General features: G+C 37.2%; 1 protein-coding gene across 2 annotated transcripts in view; it reads right to left on the bottom strand.

The window, feature by feature from the left end:
• mmp17a (matrix metallopeptidase 17a) overlaps nucleotides 1-17,195 on the bottom strand; it is a 159,527-nt gene that overhangs the window by 33,297 nt on the left and 109,035 nt on the right. For both annotated transcript variants that reach the window (XM_047372004.1, XM_047372005.1), the window contains exons 6-7: nucleotides 5,856-6,032; nucleotides 5,297-5,399 (exon numbers count right to left, since the gene is read on the bottom strand). In XM_047372004.1, the coding sequence (XP_047227960.1) occupies nucleotides 5,297-5,399; nucleotides 5,856-6,032 (280 nt within the window). The remainder of the gene's footprint in view (nucleotides 1-5,296; nucleotides 5,400-5,855; nucleotides 6,033-17,195) is intronic.

The following is a 17,195-nucleotide window of genomic DNA, read 5'->3' as shown; positions in this document are numbered from 1 at the left end:
TTATAAACCCAAGTAACAGTTTTCTCCTACTTCACAATTATGAACCACTTTATGTTGGTCTTTCACATAAAATCCCAATAAAATGTATAGAAGCTTGTAAGTAACGAAAGAAATTTGGAAAAATGTAAGGGGTATGAATACTTTTACAAGGCCCAATAGCTCAATATAAAAATGTCAAATAGCAAAAGGCTTTAAAATGCTCCATATCACTTGTGTCTAATGCCCTTCTCTTCAGTCAAGACAACACGTTATGGCCGATTCACTGATAATGTCTGATTGCTTAAGACTTTGATGTACCGTATCTTTAAAGCTTAAGTCAAATTTCCTACTGCGTTTTAAAAAAGGTCTTAATGAGATCTGTCCTGTTCTTGAGTTTTATCTCCACTAATAAACATTCACCAATCATTTTATGCTTCATTGGCTATTTATGACCATTTTTACTGGAATGTTCACTCCCCTCAAGACTTAACTCATCATTTGGCTTCAGGGCCAAATGATGAGTTAATGCCCAGATGGTCACAAAATTTGGAAAGTGAAATTAGCCATGATACCCCATTAGTGGTTCGTAGGAGGAGATTATTGTCTTGACATATGCAAGCATTCTAATATTTCCTCTAGTTCATGAGATGAAGAATCCCTGAATCTGACGATTTAATGACATGCTTCAGTCAATCATTAAATTACTTTAGAACCATTAGAGGAGGCGTTCCCTATAGTAATTTCCTACAGTCCCTTGCAAATCATTTAGCAAAAGCCATTTCACTATTTTATCATGTCATAACCAAAAACCTCAGTTTATCTTAGTGGGAACTTGTGTGACACACCAACACATAGTAGTGCATAGATGTGAGGTAAAAGAAAATGTTTCTAACAGGGTAAGGTATTAAAACAATATCTTAATTTTTGAACATGGAAGACTGTTCACTCCTTTATTCAAAAATAGAAAGATTATGGCAACATTGTTGTCTTCCTAAAGTGACATTAGAGATAATTAATAATACAAGAGTTCCATGGTTACTCTAGAGGACCTGCAGATCAACAGATTAATGTGTTGATGATGTTTTACCCAACTAAAGAAGAAAGCTACTGAAAGAAAGCCATAGGAATTGAGAAGAAATGAGAAGATGGCGCCGATGATGGCAGCCTCGGGGCTTCGTTCTCTCTTTCTTTGTGTATTTTGCGTGTTTATATGTTTTTGGAGCCACAGTACTGTGGTCTCGGGCCACAATTCTGTGGTCTCATTCAGCAGAGAGGAACTTCTCAACATCAGAGACTCCTCTCTTGGGATTTTTTCACCATCATTCATCAATATGAGCTTCACTGAGCTTCAGGCGAGCGGAGCCGTGGCACTCTATGGGATACTGCGCCGAAAGCGTCGGAGGGGAAAGCGCTGGTAAAGCTCCGGCAAAGAGGACTTCGCACACCACTGCCTTAAATCCATCTGGCAAATGTCCGCTTTCTAAGTAACAAGATGGACGAGCTGCTTCTTCTCACCGATAAAATCACGGACCTCCGCGAATCAGCGATTCTCTGCTTTACTGAGACATGGCGCACTTCTGATGCCGGTCTTCCAGCTGTTCAGAGCAGATTGCAGCGCGGAGCAATCGGGGAAGAAGCCTAACCCTAACCCTATCTCCTCCACATCCCATTCAGGAACAAATTCTTCCCATAAAGCAACCAACCCCTACCTTCAGATCTTCTGCCTGCACTAAAGATCTATGAGGAAGATGTAAATAGGCTCTTTCAGCGCATAAAAACAAGGAAAGCTGGAGGGCCTGATAACGTCTCCCCATCATGCCTGAAAGCCTGTGCAAATCAACTCGCGACAATCTTCACCCGGATCTTCAACAAGTCACTGGAGACATGTGAGGTCCCCTCCTGCTTCAAACGATCCACCATCATCCCAGTGCCCAAGAAACCCACCATTCTAGGATTAAATGACTACAGGCCTGTAGACTGACGTCTGTGGTCATGAAATCCTTTGAGCGGCTGGTGTTGAAGCACCTGAAAGACATCACAGGCCCCCAGCTGGACCCCCTGCAGTTTGCTTACCGAGCAAACAGGTCGGCAGATGATGCTGTTAATTTAGGTCTACACTTCATCCTGCAAACCTCGACCACCCAGGGACGTACGCCAGGATCCTGTTTGTAGACTTCAGCTCGGCCTTCAACACTATCATACCAGACATCCTCCACCAGAAGCTCACCCAGCTCAATGTCCCAGCCTCCACCTGTCAGTGGATCAACAGCTTCCTGACGGACCGACAGCAGCAGGTGAGACTGGTGAGCATCTTCTCCCGATCCAGATCAATAAGTACTGGTGCCCCCCAGGGGTGTGTTCTATCCCCACTCCTCTTCTCTCTGTACACAAAAGACTGCACCTCATCGGAAGTTTGCAGATGACACCACTGTCATTGGTCTGATCCAGGATGGTGATGAGTCTGCATACAGACAGCAGGTGGCTCGGCTGGTACACTGGTGCGGTCAGAACTACCTTGAACTGAACCCACTCAAGACTGTGGAAATGGTGGTGGACTTTTGGAGAACACCACCCGCATGTATGCCCCTCACCATCCTCAACAACATCGTGTCAGCAGTGGACCACTTCAGGTTCTTAGGAACCACCATCTCTGAGGACCTGAGATGGTCTTCGCACATAGACACTGTTCGAAAGAAGGACCAGCAGAGACTGTACTTCCTGAGGCAACTCAAGAAGTTCAACCTTCCACAGGAGCTGCTGGTCATCTTCTACACTGCTATCATTCAGTCTGTCCTGTCTTCATCCATCTCAGTGTGGTTTGGCTCATCCACATAACAGGACAGGTTCAGACTGCAACGAATAATCAAGACTGCAGAGAGAATAATCAGGGCTGACCTTCCCTCCATCCAAGACTTATACAAGTCTAGGGTCAGAAAAAGAACTGCTAAAATCTCTACAGACCCCACACACCCTGCACATAAACTGTTTAGAGTTTTACCTTCAGGCCGTCACTACAGAGCACTGTTCACTAAAACCAGACGCCACAGAGACAGTTTCTTCCCCCAGGCTGTTTCTCTGAAGAACCTTTAATAGAGTACCTTACAACTGCATACTGAAGTTGCAAATGCACCTTTGTATATATAAATATATATTTAAGGACATAAAGATATATACATAAATATATTTACAATATATTTAAAACCCAGAGAGCAAAGTGTACCGGTGTCAAATTCCTTGTTTGTATGTACGAACTTGACAATAAAGCTGATTCTGATTCTAAGAAGTCCTGTTTAAAGTTTACCACAATCTTTTTAAGGCACACAACAAATGTGGAAGATGGTGCTCTGGTCACATAAGAAAAATATTAAACCTTTTGGCATACATGCAAAAGTAAAACTACATCATGCTGAAAAAAATGCAAAAATAATGCTGAGCAGATGTTTTTCTTTGGCAGGGCTAGACATGATGGGAATAGATGGACGCAGATTTAGGATAAAAAAACAAAAAGGCATCAAAATTCTTCAAACTGGGATCAAAGTTCAGCTTCTAGAAGGCCAGTACCTGTAACAATTGAGCCAGAGCAACAAAAGAATAGTTTAGATCAAAGCATACTCATGTATTAGGCCATAGAAAAATACCCTAAAAGACTTACCATTGTAATTGTAAAAATGGCTCTACAAATACTGACTCCAGTAAGATCTATAGTATTAGGAATAAAACTTTATTAACAGACTAATACATGTCAGCTTGAGGCATTTATCTGGATCGTCATGAAGGCCATCAGTTGTAATAGGTTGGTCTGTGAATAAACCTATTTTCTTCTTTCTTTCTAAAACCCAGAGTGTTGCCAGTTTTCTCATCTGAACAGATTTGTTTTTTCTCTCCATCTCCCCCATTTGTCTTCTCTGCCTTAAACGTCTGGATTTCTACAAGGACATTACAAATACATGCCACACTTTAAAGTGTTCTTTTTCTAGAAACCTGTATGATTTTCCTTTTGCTTCATGCTATAATTGGCTGATGTTGATAACATAAATTCTCAATAAAATATATTGTAGTTTGTTGGTAGAACATGACAAATTCCATGGATATGAACACTTCTGCAATACACTTTAACTGGATTATTAGTCTTCACTCTTAAGGCTTCTGCACCAAAATGAATGACCTTTTAAAAATATCTATGCTAAACTCTTGAAAAAGTTGTCAAATAATGATTTACCTATGAGTCTGACTTGGTCAGTAAAGGGAAAAATAGGGGCTGAAGGGTGGCATAGTTGGCAGCACTGTTGCCTTGCAGCAAGAATGTCCTGGATTTGACTCCTGGTCGGGGGTCTTTCTGCATGGAGTTTTCATGTTCTCCCAGTGCATGCATGGGTTTTCACCAGTTACTCCGGCTTCCTCCCACAGTCTTAAGACATGCCAGTTAGGTTAATTGGTCTCTCTAAATTATGGAAGCAAATCGATACCACACAGCGCCCCCTACCGAACAAGCTGGGTAGCTCGGTCAGCAGGGAGCTGAGGAAGAGCGGCTGCTGACGTCACTCTGCTGCGCCCGCCGCTCGGAATGCTTTTTCCTTTCCGAGTTCTGGGCAGTACTTGGCGGGCAGACCACAAAAACGAAAAAGCAATGTCTGCTTTGTTTTCTTTTTGATTATGGCATAAAATGTGCAGTTGTGAAGAAGAAAATGGAAATAGGATGATTGATTACTAATTTTATTTATGGGTCAAATAATGCAGCCACATTCTTAAAATGAAAAAGCATTTCTGGAAATGCTTTTTCATTTTCAAATTTTACATTTCAAATTGAATTTTGGTATCTATTTGCTGGGGTACATTTTGAAAAATAAATCTCAAATGTATTTTTCTTTTTCATTTTAATTTAGTGAAAGAATGAGCAGTCTTGAAGGAGAAAATTAAAATGCAAATAGGATTATTGATTACTAATTTTATTTATGAGTCAAACAATGCAGCCACATTCTTAAAATGAAAAAGCATTTCTGGAAATGCTTTTTCATTTGAAATATGGTAACGATTTGCTTCCATACTAAATTGCCCTTAGGTGTGTGAATGAGTGTGTGCATGGTTGTTTGTGTGTTGCCCTGCAATGGACTGGCGACCTGTCCAGGGTGTACCCCGTCTCCCACCTAAAGACTGCTGGAGATAGGCACCAGCTTCCCCACGACCCATTATGGAAGAAGCGGTATAAAAGATGACTGACTGAGGGAAAAATAGGAATATGGAAGCTGAAGACATCTCATGTTTGATTTTCTTAGGTTTTTGCACTTGAATAGAAGTACGCAGCTTTTCTCTTACTTACAAGAACGTGGATCTGTTTTCAGGAAGGTCGAGAAAGACGGGAGGCTCAGGTGTCTGGGATGGGCTGCCTGGCTGATTCGTGTGGGACACAGAGTCTCTGACACCTGCAGATTTCAGATGAATATTCCAGAGAGAGACAAGACAGCTGTTAAAACATAAAAAAATGTCTGGTCGATTCAATGCATTTAAATATAATGACAACAACATGAAAGATTTTTTTTTACTCTTTGCAATCAACTTGCAGCAACAATGTTTGTCAGTCTTGTCTTTGTGTTTGTGTTTATCTTTAATTTCCCTCATTTAAAAACAGTCATCCAGCTCTGCAGCCTTGTCCTTCAACATTCTTTCCTACTTTTCATGCAGCCTTCCATGATCATTATTCTCTCTATTGCAGTCTTCCCAATAGCAGTGAATGGTATGATAAGGTCATATACCATAAAGAGTTCCAATTAACTCCATCCATGTTCTCATTAGTCAATAACCTCACGCCACAGGAATCAATATTCTCCTTTCACACATACCCATACACAAACAGGGAGAGGATGGAGGTATCTTGTTACCATAGAGCTGCCAGACACGGACTTTGTCCTCATAGGGAAGATCGTATTTCAGAGGGTCTCCCACAGGACCTTGGTAGTACGGTCTCATGATGGACTCCATAGCTGAGGTATGGACCAGGCCGATGGCATGACCGAACTCATGAACTGCCACTGCAAACAGATCCATCCCATGAGAGTCTGAAGGAAACACATAGAGGCAATGAGAAGCTAAAATTGTTATTTTTGATGAATAAAGAGCCCTTCAAAACTATTGGGAAGCCTGGATGCATTAAAAGCTTCAAAATAAACTTAATTTTAATTTGCAATAGATTAATCTAACAGAAAAAAAAATCTATACATTCCAACCTTTAATTTCAGGACACTCCTCTCAAAATATCTATTAAATAAATGCAACTGAACTTATTTTTTTTAATTCACACTTTACTTTGTAAATTGACCAGAGTGTGAATGACCTATTAATTTGTAATCCCAAAAATCCTGTTTCCTTGGGGTATAAACTGATGTGACACAGGGCTATTTGTCCAAATCACTCTTCAAAATGGGAAATAGGAGAGAACATGTATATGTGCTATGTAAGGCATATGTGTGTTGATCTTAACCCAAAGGTCACATTCAATGTTTAACATCTCTAAAAACATATTTGACTGGCGTTGCTGGGTTTTGTGGTTGCATCGGGCTTCTCGGCCTTGTACCTGGGTGGGGTTTGTTTGTCTGCTGTGTGGTTCCTTGTGGGTGGTGTGTGCTTGGGGTTGTTGGTTTTCACCGTGTCCCTATGGCAAATGGTGTGTGGTGTGTGGCAAATAATGTGTGCCACTGTTGCTTGGCTCTATTGTTTTTGCGTGGCTGGCCTGGATGTTGATGGTTCTGTATCTCAGAGGGGTTGCAGCCTCTTTGCGGTGCGGGCTGTGGCCTTTCTGTGGTGCCCTTCAGTTTGCTGGGCCGGTGTCTTTCCCTTGGGCGTGGTGGTGGGTGGGGTTGTGCGTTGCAGGGTCTGCTTGGCGCAGGCGGTTTAGGTGTAGAATTTTAGAAAAAACACTTTGGACAAATTATTTTGGCTTCATATTTAGTGACTTTTCCTAATTTAATGAGGGCATAAGGGTAAACATAAAATTAACATTAAATATTTTTTCAATATCCTGTACATATGATAGACGCATCTCTGTTCTTTAGGGTTAATTTGACCCGAGGCTGTTTTAACTGTATAAAACATAAGTAATATCAATATTTTACAAACTGGCAGCAGTATTTGTTTTAACTGGGGTGAAATGGACATGTTACTATTTTTGATAACAAAAATTTCTTTTCATTTCAGAAATATGTAAGAGTATCAAGCCATTAGAGTTAGAAAAAGATATTACCTTTCTATTTTTAAAATCAGTGTGATTTTAAGGTGATCTGCATATTTCTTTTTGTTGTGGCATAACAGGTTTTCTACATGTAAAGGTGGGTTGGTGGGGTTGTTCAAAGACATTTATATAGTACACTAACATGCAGTACCTGGTAAATTTGGGTAACAATTTAAATTTTTTCCAAAGTAAAAAGGGAAATAGTTTTTGAGTTGATCCGCTGTATAAACAGAATTAACTAATAAAGACTACTCATAGGCTGACAAACCTACAGTGGCAATAAACATTAGTCTTGCAGCATTTTGAGTACTTGGGGAAAAAAAACAAGATACGGTGAGACAAGTTACAATTGTTACTGTTAGAATACCACAACCGGATATGCTTTTAACAGCTGAATTGGGTAGTTTCACACTAAACAAATTCTAAACACCTTAAACTGAATTTATGAAATCCTCCTTCTGTTTGTGAAACACAGACACAGATCATCTTCACAGCAATTTTGGTATTAGGATCTTCTTAAAATTAGGAAAAAATACAATATTTAGACTAATCCAAGCTGGACTGAATTACTCTTGCTGATTACAGATCCTTCAAACAAATCTTTTTTAAAGACTCTTTAAAACAGGTTTTGAGAACCCAATATTATGTATCATCTCTGTCTCGTGAGCCAGATGAATTGTTACATCCCTGGTAATAATGGGCATTTGTATTTAAATGGGAAAAAAAACATTTCTAAAAATCAATGTTTTATTTATGTGAACTATTACCAAAAGTTTTTTATTTCAAAAGAACAACATAGCCATATTGCATATCTGCCTTTGTACATTTTAAAGAACTTTCTCTGAGGAGTCACCTTTGACTTAACCCCCTCAGGTTTGATACAAATCACAATGTCTCTTAACGTTGTCTTTAGTGGAAAAGCTCAGCCTAGGGTTGCATTTTTATCCCTGTATTCTGATGTCTGCGGGTTGCACACCACTAACCGACATGATAGACAGCTCTGGTGGCTATGAGTGCTGCTTAGGATGTGCTGGAGTGAGATAACTGCAGTAATACTGCCTGAGCCCCTGGGCTGTCAATCAAATTCTATGTGTGGAAAGATACCCAAAAAGGCTGCAGGCCATTAGAACCTATTTCCATAGATGTTCAGCCAAAAAAAGCAAAGCTTCCAAAAACCCCATGTGTGGTTCTGCAAAGCAAGACAAAACCATGGATGTATATAAATGGATGGAGATAAAGATTTGCAAGAGAGAATGTGTGTCGAGGCAAGCAAGCTTAGAGCTCCCTGGCAGTTAGGAACAGTCTGTTAACTTCACTTTGGCCTTAAATTAGGAGCGTTCCAGTGTTATGCTCCATTGAAAGTAAAGGACAAGTAAAGAGGGAAACCTGTGTTTGCAGTCCTTAGAATATCAAGAGGCCAAAAAGTCAAGTCTAATTCAAGGGATCATACGGTGAAGAGAGGAAAGCTGGATATAAAGAAGAGACTGAGGGAGACGGCATAGTCTGAGAAGAAAAGGATGGGGATTAACAACACTTAACAAATTTGATTGGTGGTACTGTTGCATCATAGCAAAAAGGTCATGGGTTCAAGTTCTTTCATCTTACAGTCCAAAAACATGAAAATCTATTTCTCAGAAGTATTGACCCTGTGATGAACTGAGCTGGTTTTCATATCTTTGACATAAAGTAAATAGACAATAAAATACACATTGTGCTTTCCTTAGAAACAGCATGATATAAACAAAGTGTTACACAATATTCTGTGGCCTTTGGTTATCAATTAATGTGGTTGTTGTAATAAATAAAAGATGGAATTGAATTGGTAATACAGTGAAATGTAAACAGTTTTCACTTGATGTAAAAATGTAATTACTCTGTAACCTGAAGATTTTTCATCACTATATGCATAATGTACTTTTTAATGTGTGAAATTGGTAAAAAAGTACATTTCACTTCATATATGCACGAACTTGCGAGACAAATCGGCAGTTGGTGCTGATGAAGTTTTGTTTGAATAACAATAAAATTTTTTTTGAAGAGTAGTGGCTTGACTACAGGTTTTTCATTAAGGTTTAAAAATAAAAAAGCTTTCCTCAGGATACTCACACACAGCTAGGTTTCATTATTGGACTGTTAATATAGATTGTTGTAGTGATTATGAAGAATGGTATAAATATTTTTCTGCATGCCATTAAAATGTTCAAAAAAACAGAGAAATATACATTTTTTAATATTAATAAACCTATTACATGGTTTTATTATCTTTTAAAAGACGACTGTCTCATTTCCCATCAAAAACAAACTTCTTGGTTAAATGAAAAGTTTTTTTTAAATCTATTAAGGCTATGAATTATTTTAGACTTACCTGTATGCCCAACCACAAGGCAAGCAGTAATGTGATTTAATTACAAATGACAGTTTTGAAATAAGTACACTCAGATAGGGGCTTTTCTGAGAGAATAACGTATTTTTGAGGGTATGCAAATATTTTACACCTCACAAAAAGCAATTAATACTTAAATTAGTCTTTTTTTTATACAGGACTCTCTTTAATTTCCATAAAAATGAAAGATTCCCATAACATGTTTTTATATTTAAGTTTATTATTGAGTCAACTGTCCACAAACAACTTAAAACACAAAACAAACAAATTCACATAATGCTGTTACACATAAAAACTGATATAATAAATTACAGCTGGAATCTAGTCTTGTATTTATTGATTTTTCCCAAGTGGCAACCAATTAAACAGATAAATAATGTACTCACTTTATTTAGACTTTTTCTATATAATGCTGAACAGTACCTCTTTCTGGTATATTAAAAAAAAATAAAAAATCAAAAGCTACCATAATAGATTACTCATCAATAAGGAATTGTGCTTTTGATATGTAAGATATGTAAAAAGTAAGTACATTGACAGAACAGTAAGTACAAAAAGTGCTAAATAAATATATTGTAATAAAACATTTAAGCCAAACCTTGCCCAAAACTGACCCCTCGTTATGCTATTTCCTGCAGACCGGTTAAAATTCAGCCATTTGTAATAAAACATTGGGTTTTAATACATACAATTCTTAAAAATGTTTGAGGCAGAATTGTCCAAATAAAATAACATAAAAGGTGAACCATGGTTATTAACTGCATAAAACACAAACTGAATTTGATATCTATGAAGCTACAGCTAAAATGTTTATTTTATTGCTGCATTTGATCTATAAAGTTAGCCTTTAGACTGAAGCCTTTATCTTCTTATCTTCTTCCCATCTCCAGTTGAAGTATACATTCTGATATTGCTATTTCTTTGCTGGAAGAAACTTGAATCATTACAACTCAATGTAAAAAAGTCTATAGAAATGAAAAGAGTTTGAAATATTAATCAAAGTCTGATAAATTCCAACAGGCCTCCAAGATGTGAAGCTAACTTTAAGTCAGATGCTCATACTCTCACTTGTAAATTATGGCACACCTAAAAAATTTAATAACTGCCACCAAGCTATGGGCAGAGTGGAACATATAATAGATAAATATATGGATGACACATGTTCAAAGTTACATCAATTACATTTTCGGAACCCTGTTTTGCAATATCTTGATTCATATTTGCAGAAATTGGTAGAAATCAGCCAATAACACACTGTACCCCATTGCACTGAGTCAGGCATTGCCACTAGATGTAAATGCCCATTTGCAGCTAGTAAATTTGCATTTCGGTACAACTTTTCTCTTTAGGATTTTGGCTATAAGTTGAAAGCACATAAAACAGCTATTATTTCTGTAATTGCCTGTGGAAATGACCGATAGAGAAAGGAAAGGATACAGGACAGTCTCATCATAGTAATGTATATTTAGCTTGTAAAAATGAATGAAATTATTTATTTTAAAGCATCCCAACATGCCTATTATAGTTATAGAAAACTATATAGTTATCCACTTGCGTTGCGGTCAATACAAACACCCTTTTATGCTTCCAGACAATCCAGCTAGCCTGCCTTTAACTAGTTTTCTCTTTAGTGTCAGGCAGATGTAAGGTGTAGGGTATCTCTTAGTTTTGTTTCCAGCTTCATTCTCATTACTTTAGTCAGCTCTGAATAAAGTTTCTCCTGAAAGATGCAACAGAAGGCTGACAAAAAAGATGACTATTTAAGATTTTCTAAATGGACAAAATTTGGCTTCACAGGAATGCAATAGCTACTTCCTGAGTTTGTAAACTGTGTAAAAACGTGCCTCTCGATCATATTTAACAATTACGCTACTTTAAAAAAAAACAAATATAAAATACAAAAATTATATATGCTTGGAAGATGTTAGAAAGCTGTTTTTTAGAGTATATTTACTGCATAAACATTTGTACATTTAGTCACTTTTGGCCACAAACTTCAATTCATCTTATTGGGAATAATGCATTATAGTGAAGTGGCAGGAAAACATTTTTTAAATTTTTTTACAAATAATCTCAAAAGCAGCATACAATTACACCCCCCAACATCCTTTATCTGATACCCCTAAATAAGATCAAGAGCAACCAACTGCCTATTAAAGTCGCCTGATTAGTAAATAAAGTTATCTGTGTAATTTCAGCATGAATCCAGCTGTTCTGTGAAGGTGTTAGTGAACAAACAGCATCATGAAGACCAAGGAACACAGCAGACACATCCAGGCTACAATTTTTAGAGATATCTAAAGCAGGGTTCGATTTTAAACAATCTCAAAGTGTGAACATTTCAGAGCTCTGTTCAATCAATGTGAATAGGAAACGAGTGTGGCACTCGCTTCTAACCTACCGAGACAAGGAGAGCATTCATCAGAAAAGCAGCCAAAAGGGCCATGGTAACTCTGTAGGAGCAGCAGAGATCCACAACTAAGAAAGGATATTATGTTGCCAATATTTTAAAATCATGCCTTCATGGAAGAGCTGCTCGAAGAAAGTTATTGTGGAAAAAAAGTAATGTAACGTTTATGTTCACCTTATATGTGAATAAAAATGTCATGTGTTTTAAAAACGCCGTGTTTCACATTCTATCACAAAGTGGGAAGTAGCTTTGAAAGTAGTATAATCAGACAAGGTAAAATGATTCATTTCTAACATGTTTTACTCTCCTTAACAGTACAGTATGTTCCCTTGTCACCACAATTCACAGACAGCAAATATTTTCACTGTCCTATTTGTCTATATGGCCAGAGATAATTTCGTGATTTGGAAAGATGAATACATAAAGGTCAAGAGCACACATCAGAATCTTCCCTATTTTTATGCTCTTCTCACATTCATATAACGCTGTCAGTACAAATACTTCTTTCAAACTCTGACAAGCTCTAAATTGCTTGTATAACAGGATCAAATGGAGCAGTAGTAAAACATGGTCACTAGCACTAAAATGAATCATCATCATCTAAACCTTCAGGTGTGTCACTTGAGAGAAGAAATAATGTGAGGTTAGAGGCCTGCAGAGGTCAATGCATACATCAGCCTGTAGTCATAAAAACAAAAAGATTACTCTTTAGATTTTAATCAAAATCAAGAACTGTACATATGATATCAGATATATGCCAATGTAAACATTTTTTTTCAGATAGAGAATATATAAATGTAGGAGGTATCCTATCCTAGTGATTATGAGGTCATGAGTCACCTAGGGTAACACACTGAGTTGCTTTTTCTAAAGGCTGCCTTTGTTTTTAGGACTTTTTACACTTCATGATGGGAATTTAAAAACTTTCATTTAATTTATTTTCCCCGTTTCCGTAAAAAACAGATAATCACCAGCAGAAGTCTTCCAGAAAAACTTATACAGCATTTATAAACCAGAAATTTCATTTTGTATGTTCACCCATGATCAAAATAAACTACAAAGGGCAGTAATTTCTTCCTCCCATGACTGTTAACTTGCAAAACAAAGATAAGAGATAATTATATCAGGTAAAGAGTTCTGAAGAAGATGCAGTGCTTTGCAAAAGTATTTATACTCTAACCTTTAGGTATTTTGCCATGTTACATCCACAAACTTCAGTGTCTTTTATGGGGATTTTTCTTTAATAGACCAACAGAAAATAGTGGATAATTAGAAAGTGGAGAAGAAATATGAAGAAAAAAACTCAACAAATTTAGCCTTTATGGAAGAGTACTAAGGTGTTTAAAAAATCCATGCAGGTGATCCAGCAAACATTTAAAAGAAGATGCTCTGGTCAGATAAGACTAAAGTTAAACTTTGGCCTACATGCTAAATGCTATGTGTGGTTCAAAAGCAACAATGCACACCCCAATGGCGAAATATGGTGGTGGCAGCATCATGCTGTGGACAATCTTTTCTTCAGCAGGGACAAGGAAACTAGTCTGAGATGATAGAAAGGTGGATGTGGCTAAATACAGGGCAATCCTAGAAGGAAACCTGTTAGAGCCTGCAAAAGACTTAAATCTAGGACAGAGGTTCATTTTTCAGCAGACAATAAACCTAAATATACAACTGGAGCTACAATGGGATGTATTCATCAGTTGGGATTGCCTGGTCAAAGTCCAAACTGAAACTGAGGGGCAAGACTTGAAAATTCATGTCCACATATGCTTCCCATTAAACATTACTGAGCTTGAGCTATTTTTAACATGTTTTTGTATTTTGTATTTGTTTTGTGTGGTTTCTCTCCAGTATTGTGTAATTTAACAATTTATTCATTCTTGCTCAACTTGCCAAGGACTGCATACATTGACCATTTTGAAAAAATAAACCACATAAATCTAATAAAGAAAAACAAGCAAAGATTTCAGTTTCTTCAGCTGGTAGAACCCAAAATACTTGCAGCTAAAATTTAAGTGAAAGAAATCCATGAGCCATTTTCCTTCTATATCAGAATTATGGACTACTTTGCATTGGTTTATCACATGACACCCACATAAAAAAAAATTGAAGTCTGTGGCGTTGATGTGAGAAAATGTGGAAAAGTTAATGGGATATGAAAATGTTTGCTGTTGTATAAAGGATAAATTTTAAATGAGCAAACACAAGTATTTATATGACTTCTTACACTGTGATTTTGAAATGCTGGGTGAGTGTGTGAACTAACTGTCTTGCAGGTGTTCCCCACAGGCTGTGATTACAGTTTAGGTCAGATGCTGAAACCTTAATGATCCACAAAGGGAGTAAAGCCTGATCTATGCGGTTCAATTTGAAGCAAGATGTACATCTAAAACCCTTAATACTAGTTTTTGCAGACACCTATGGGCAGATATGGACCAATTTTCATGCATAGCACTATTGCTCGTCGGCATGGTTAGTATGCCTTCACGCATGTAATAGGGATGCAAGCATCAGAGTGAGTCCATGGCCCGATGGAAGAAGGTTGTTTGGACGGATGAATCATGTATATAAACCAGTGCATTCATGGCACTTATCTGAGGAAAAGATGGAAGAATTATGTACTGGAGATAAACAAGAGAGATAGCAACTTTACAGAGGTTATCTAATACTGTTGTTGATGCTCTGCCAGGAACCATGAACCATATATAGATGTAATTCTTGGAGATATGGCTGAATATGTGAGTCTTTAGTGGAATATTTTGTAATTCTTTTGGTTAAAAAGCCATTTTTTGGAGGATTTTAATTTTTATAACTTTATATTATGGACAAGAATTTGGCAAGAAAACTTAAAACCCATGTATAAAGGTTTAAAAATCAAAGTTAAATTAAACTTCCTTGTCAGATACAAAATTCTGTTTATTTACAGGCCAAAGTGCAGGCAATAGTAGGCCTACATTGTAAATATGTATCATCACACATATTAAGCCAACATAGTAAGAAGTACAAATTGATAAAAGGGATATACAGTTGTGCTCATATGTTTACATTCTCTGGCAGAATTTCTGACTTTCGGGGCCATTTTTCAGAGAATATGAATGAAACTGTAATTCAAAAACTATTATCTTACTCTTAGTTAGTGGTTGGGTGAAGCTATTTTGACCACTTAAAGTATTTTTTGGTAGTGGTGAATGAGCCACTTCATTTCTGTATTTTCTAATATGGTAAAGGTCCACATTGTTCTTGGCAAAATGCCTCTTGTTCCTGTATATTACATTGACCTGTCTAAGACAAATTGCATATTTGAGATGAATTACATTAAGGTCAGGAGACTGAGATGGCCACTCCAGAACCTTCACCTTTTCTGTTTTGCTGTGGCCAATCACAGGTTAATTCAACCTTGTGTTTTGAATCTTGTGTTTGAACGTCCATGTACATCACAAACACAGGTTCCAGGCTGATTTCAGTATCTTCTAATAATATATCCCATTCATAACACCAATGATTCTGACCAAATTGCCTGTGCATTTCCTCGCATGCCCAAAACATAGTCAAACTTACCTCCTTGCTTCAAGGTAGGAATAGAGCAATTTTCATCATAGACTGACTTCTCTCCAATTGTGGCATTTCTGGCCATAAAGTTCAAATTAGGTCTCATCATTACAAATATTTTCGCTCTAAAAGGTTTGAGGCTTGTCTCTGTGATGTTAGGCTGACTGTTAGTGGGCCTGTTTGTGGTTCCGGCATAGTAATGATTTTCTTCCAAAGACCAGACCGTGGCTTCCATTTTCATTTAAGTGCCTCCTTATTTGGCATTCTTAAAGCCCACACTATTTTGTTCCAGTCATGTAAATCAGCTGAAGTTATTTGTATTTGTTTGTTGTTAGTTGTTTTTTTGCAACCCAAACAACTTTCTTTGCAATTTTGGCTGTATTCTTTTTTTTATTTTTAGAGGGTTACCTTACCGTGGCTTAGTTTCAACATAATCCCTCATTATCCACTATTTACAAAGAGTTTGAACACTGCTGATCGGCACTGGCCACTCCTTGAATATCTTCTCATATTCCTGTTTTACAAAGTTGAGCTACCTTTTACTACACATCCTTTGATCATCCTTTTACTTCCCTCTTGGCTGGGAATCCAGTAACATCAGTGCAGCACTGGATGTGCAGTTTATTCGAAGCCCAGAAACTCTGACCTTTTATTCACATACATGCCAATAACAAGCAAACAGATCACCTATGAAGGTGGTTACCTTTAGCAGTTATTTAAACCCTTGTGTAACATGAATGTAGGTATGTTATCAGGCCAAAACGTCCAGGTTATATAAACTTTAACCAAGGCAATTTTGGTAGTTTTTGTAGTCAGTATTATTTAAAAAAAAGCTTCCTCCAAGGTCTAACCATAATTTTGACAGAAAGGTTTTTATATTATCATTCCCGTTGTCTGATTTTGACAGACAATTTATTATATTATTATTCCCGTTTTGGTTCCCGATAGCCTGATGGGTGATGCAGTTGATTCCAGTGGGTTCCAAGCTTTACCACTCCAGTGCTAAAAAATCTTACAGGCCTTCTCTTTCTAAACTAATGGAAATTAATTAACTTGAGAACTTTAGTAAAGAAAGAAAAGGCGATTTTTTTTTTTGTATTTGCTCTCTGTGTAATCTTTTAAGAATTATGTAGTACATTTTGCCAAAATCACCATATTCTTTAATAACAATATGAAAACAAATTTTACTGTATATATATATATTTTAAAGAACAGAAAACCCACACTGCTAAAGAACATAGTTCAGTGCAGTTCTTTGACATAAACATCCAGTTCCTTCATTACTGAGGCACACTTTATCACAGTCTGTTGGCTCAGTGCATTATTATTATATTTACTGAGGCTGTTTTTGTGGTGATTTTCCAGCTTGCGGCAGTCATCAGCGTTTCTACTAAAAATATGTGGTTTACAAGAGGTGTAATGTTTCAAAGGATCTTATTAGCTTTACTTTTAGCCATAAAATTTCAGCTGCCAGACGCAATAAACATGTATCCCTTTATTCTTACCATTCACAGTAACTTTAAAAGCAAGGTATACACTTCTCTTTTTGAGTTTTTCTGTCAAGTTCCTTTAATGGGTTTACAGCACTTACAGGCAAACGTATGGAAACTCTGAGTGGTAGTTGTGAAGTGCCTTGAGACAACATGTGTTGT

This window comes from Girardinichthys multiradiatus, chromosome 8 (genome assembly GCF_021462225.1).
Source record: "Girardinichthys multiradiatus isolate DD_20200921_A chromosome 8, DD_fGirMul_XY1, whole genome shotgun sequence".
NCBI lineage: Eukaryota > Metazoa > Chordata > Actinopteri > Cyprinodontiformes > Goodeidae > Girardinichthys > Girardinichthys multiradiatus.
Note: the sequence above shows the minus strand (reverse complement) of the source record. Positions and strands in the feature narration are given on the sequence as shown.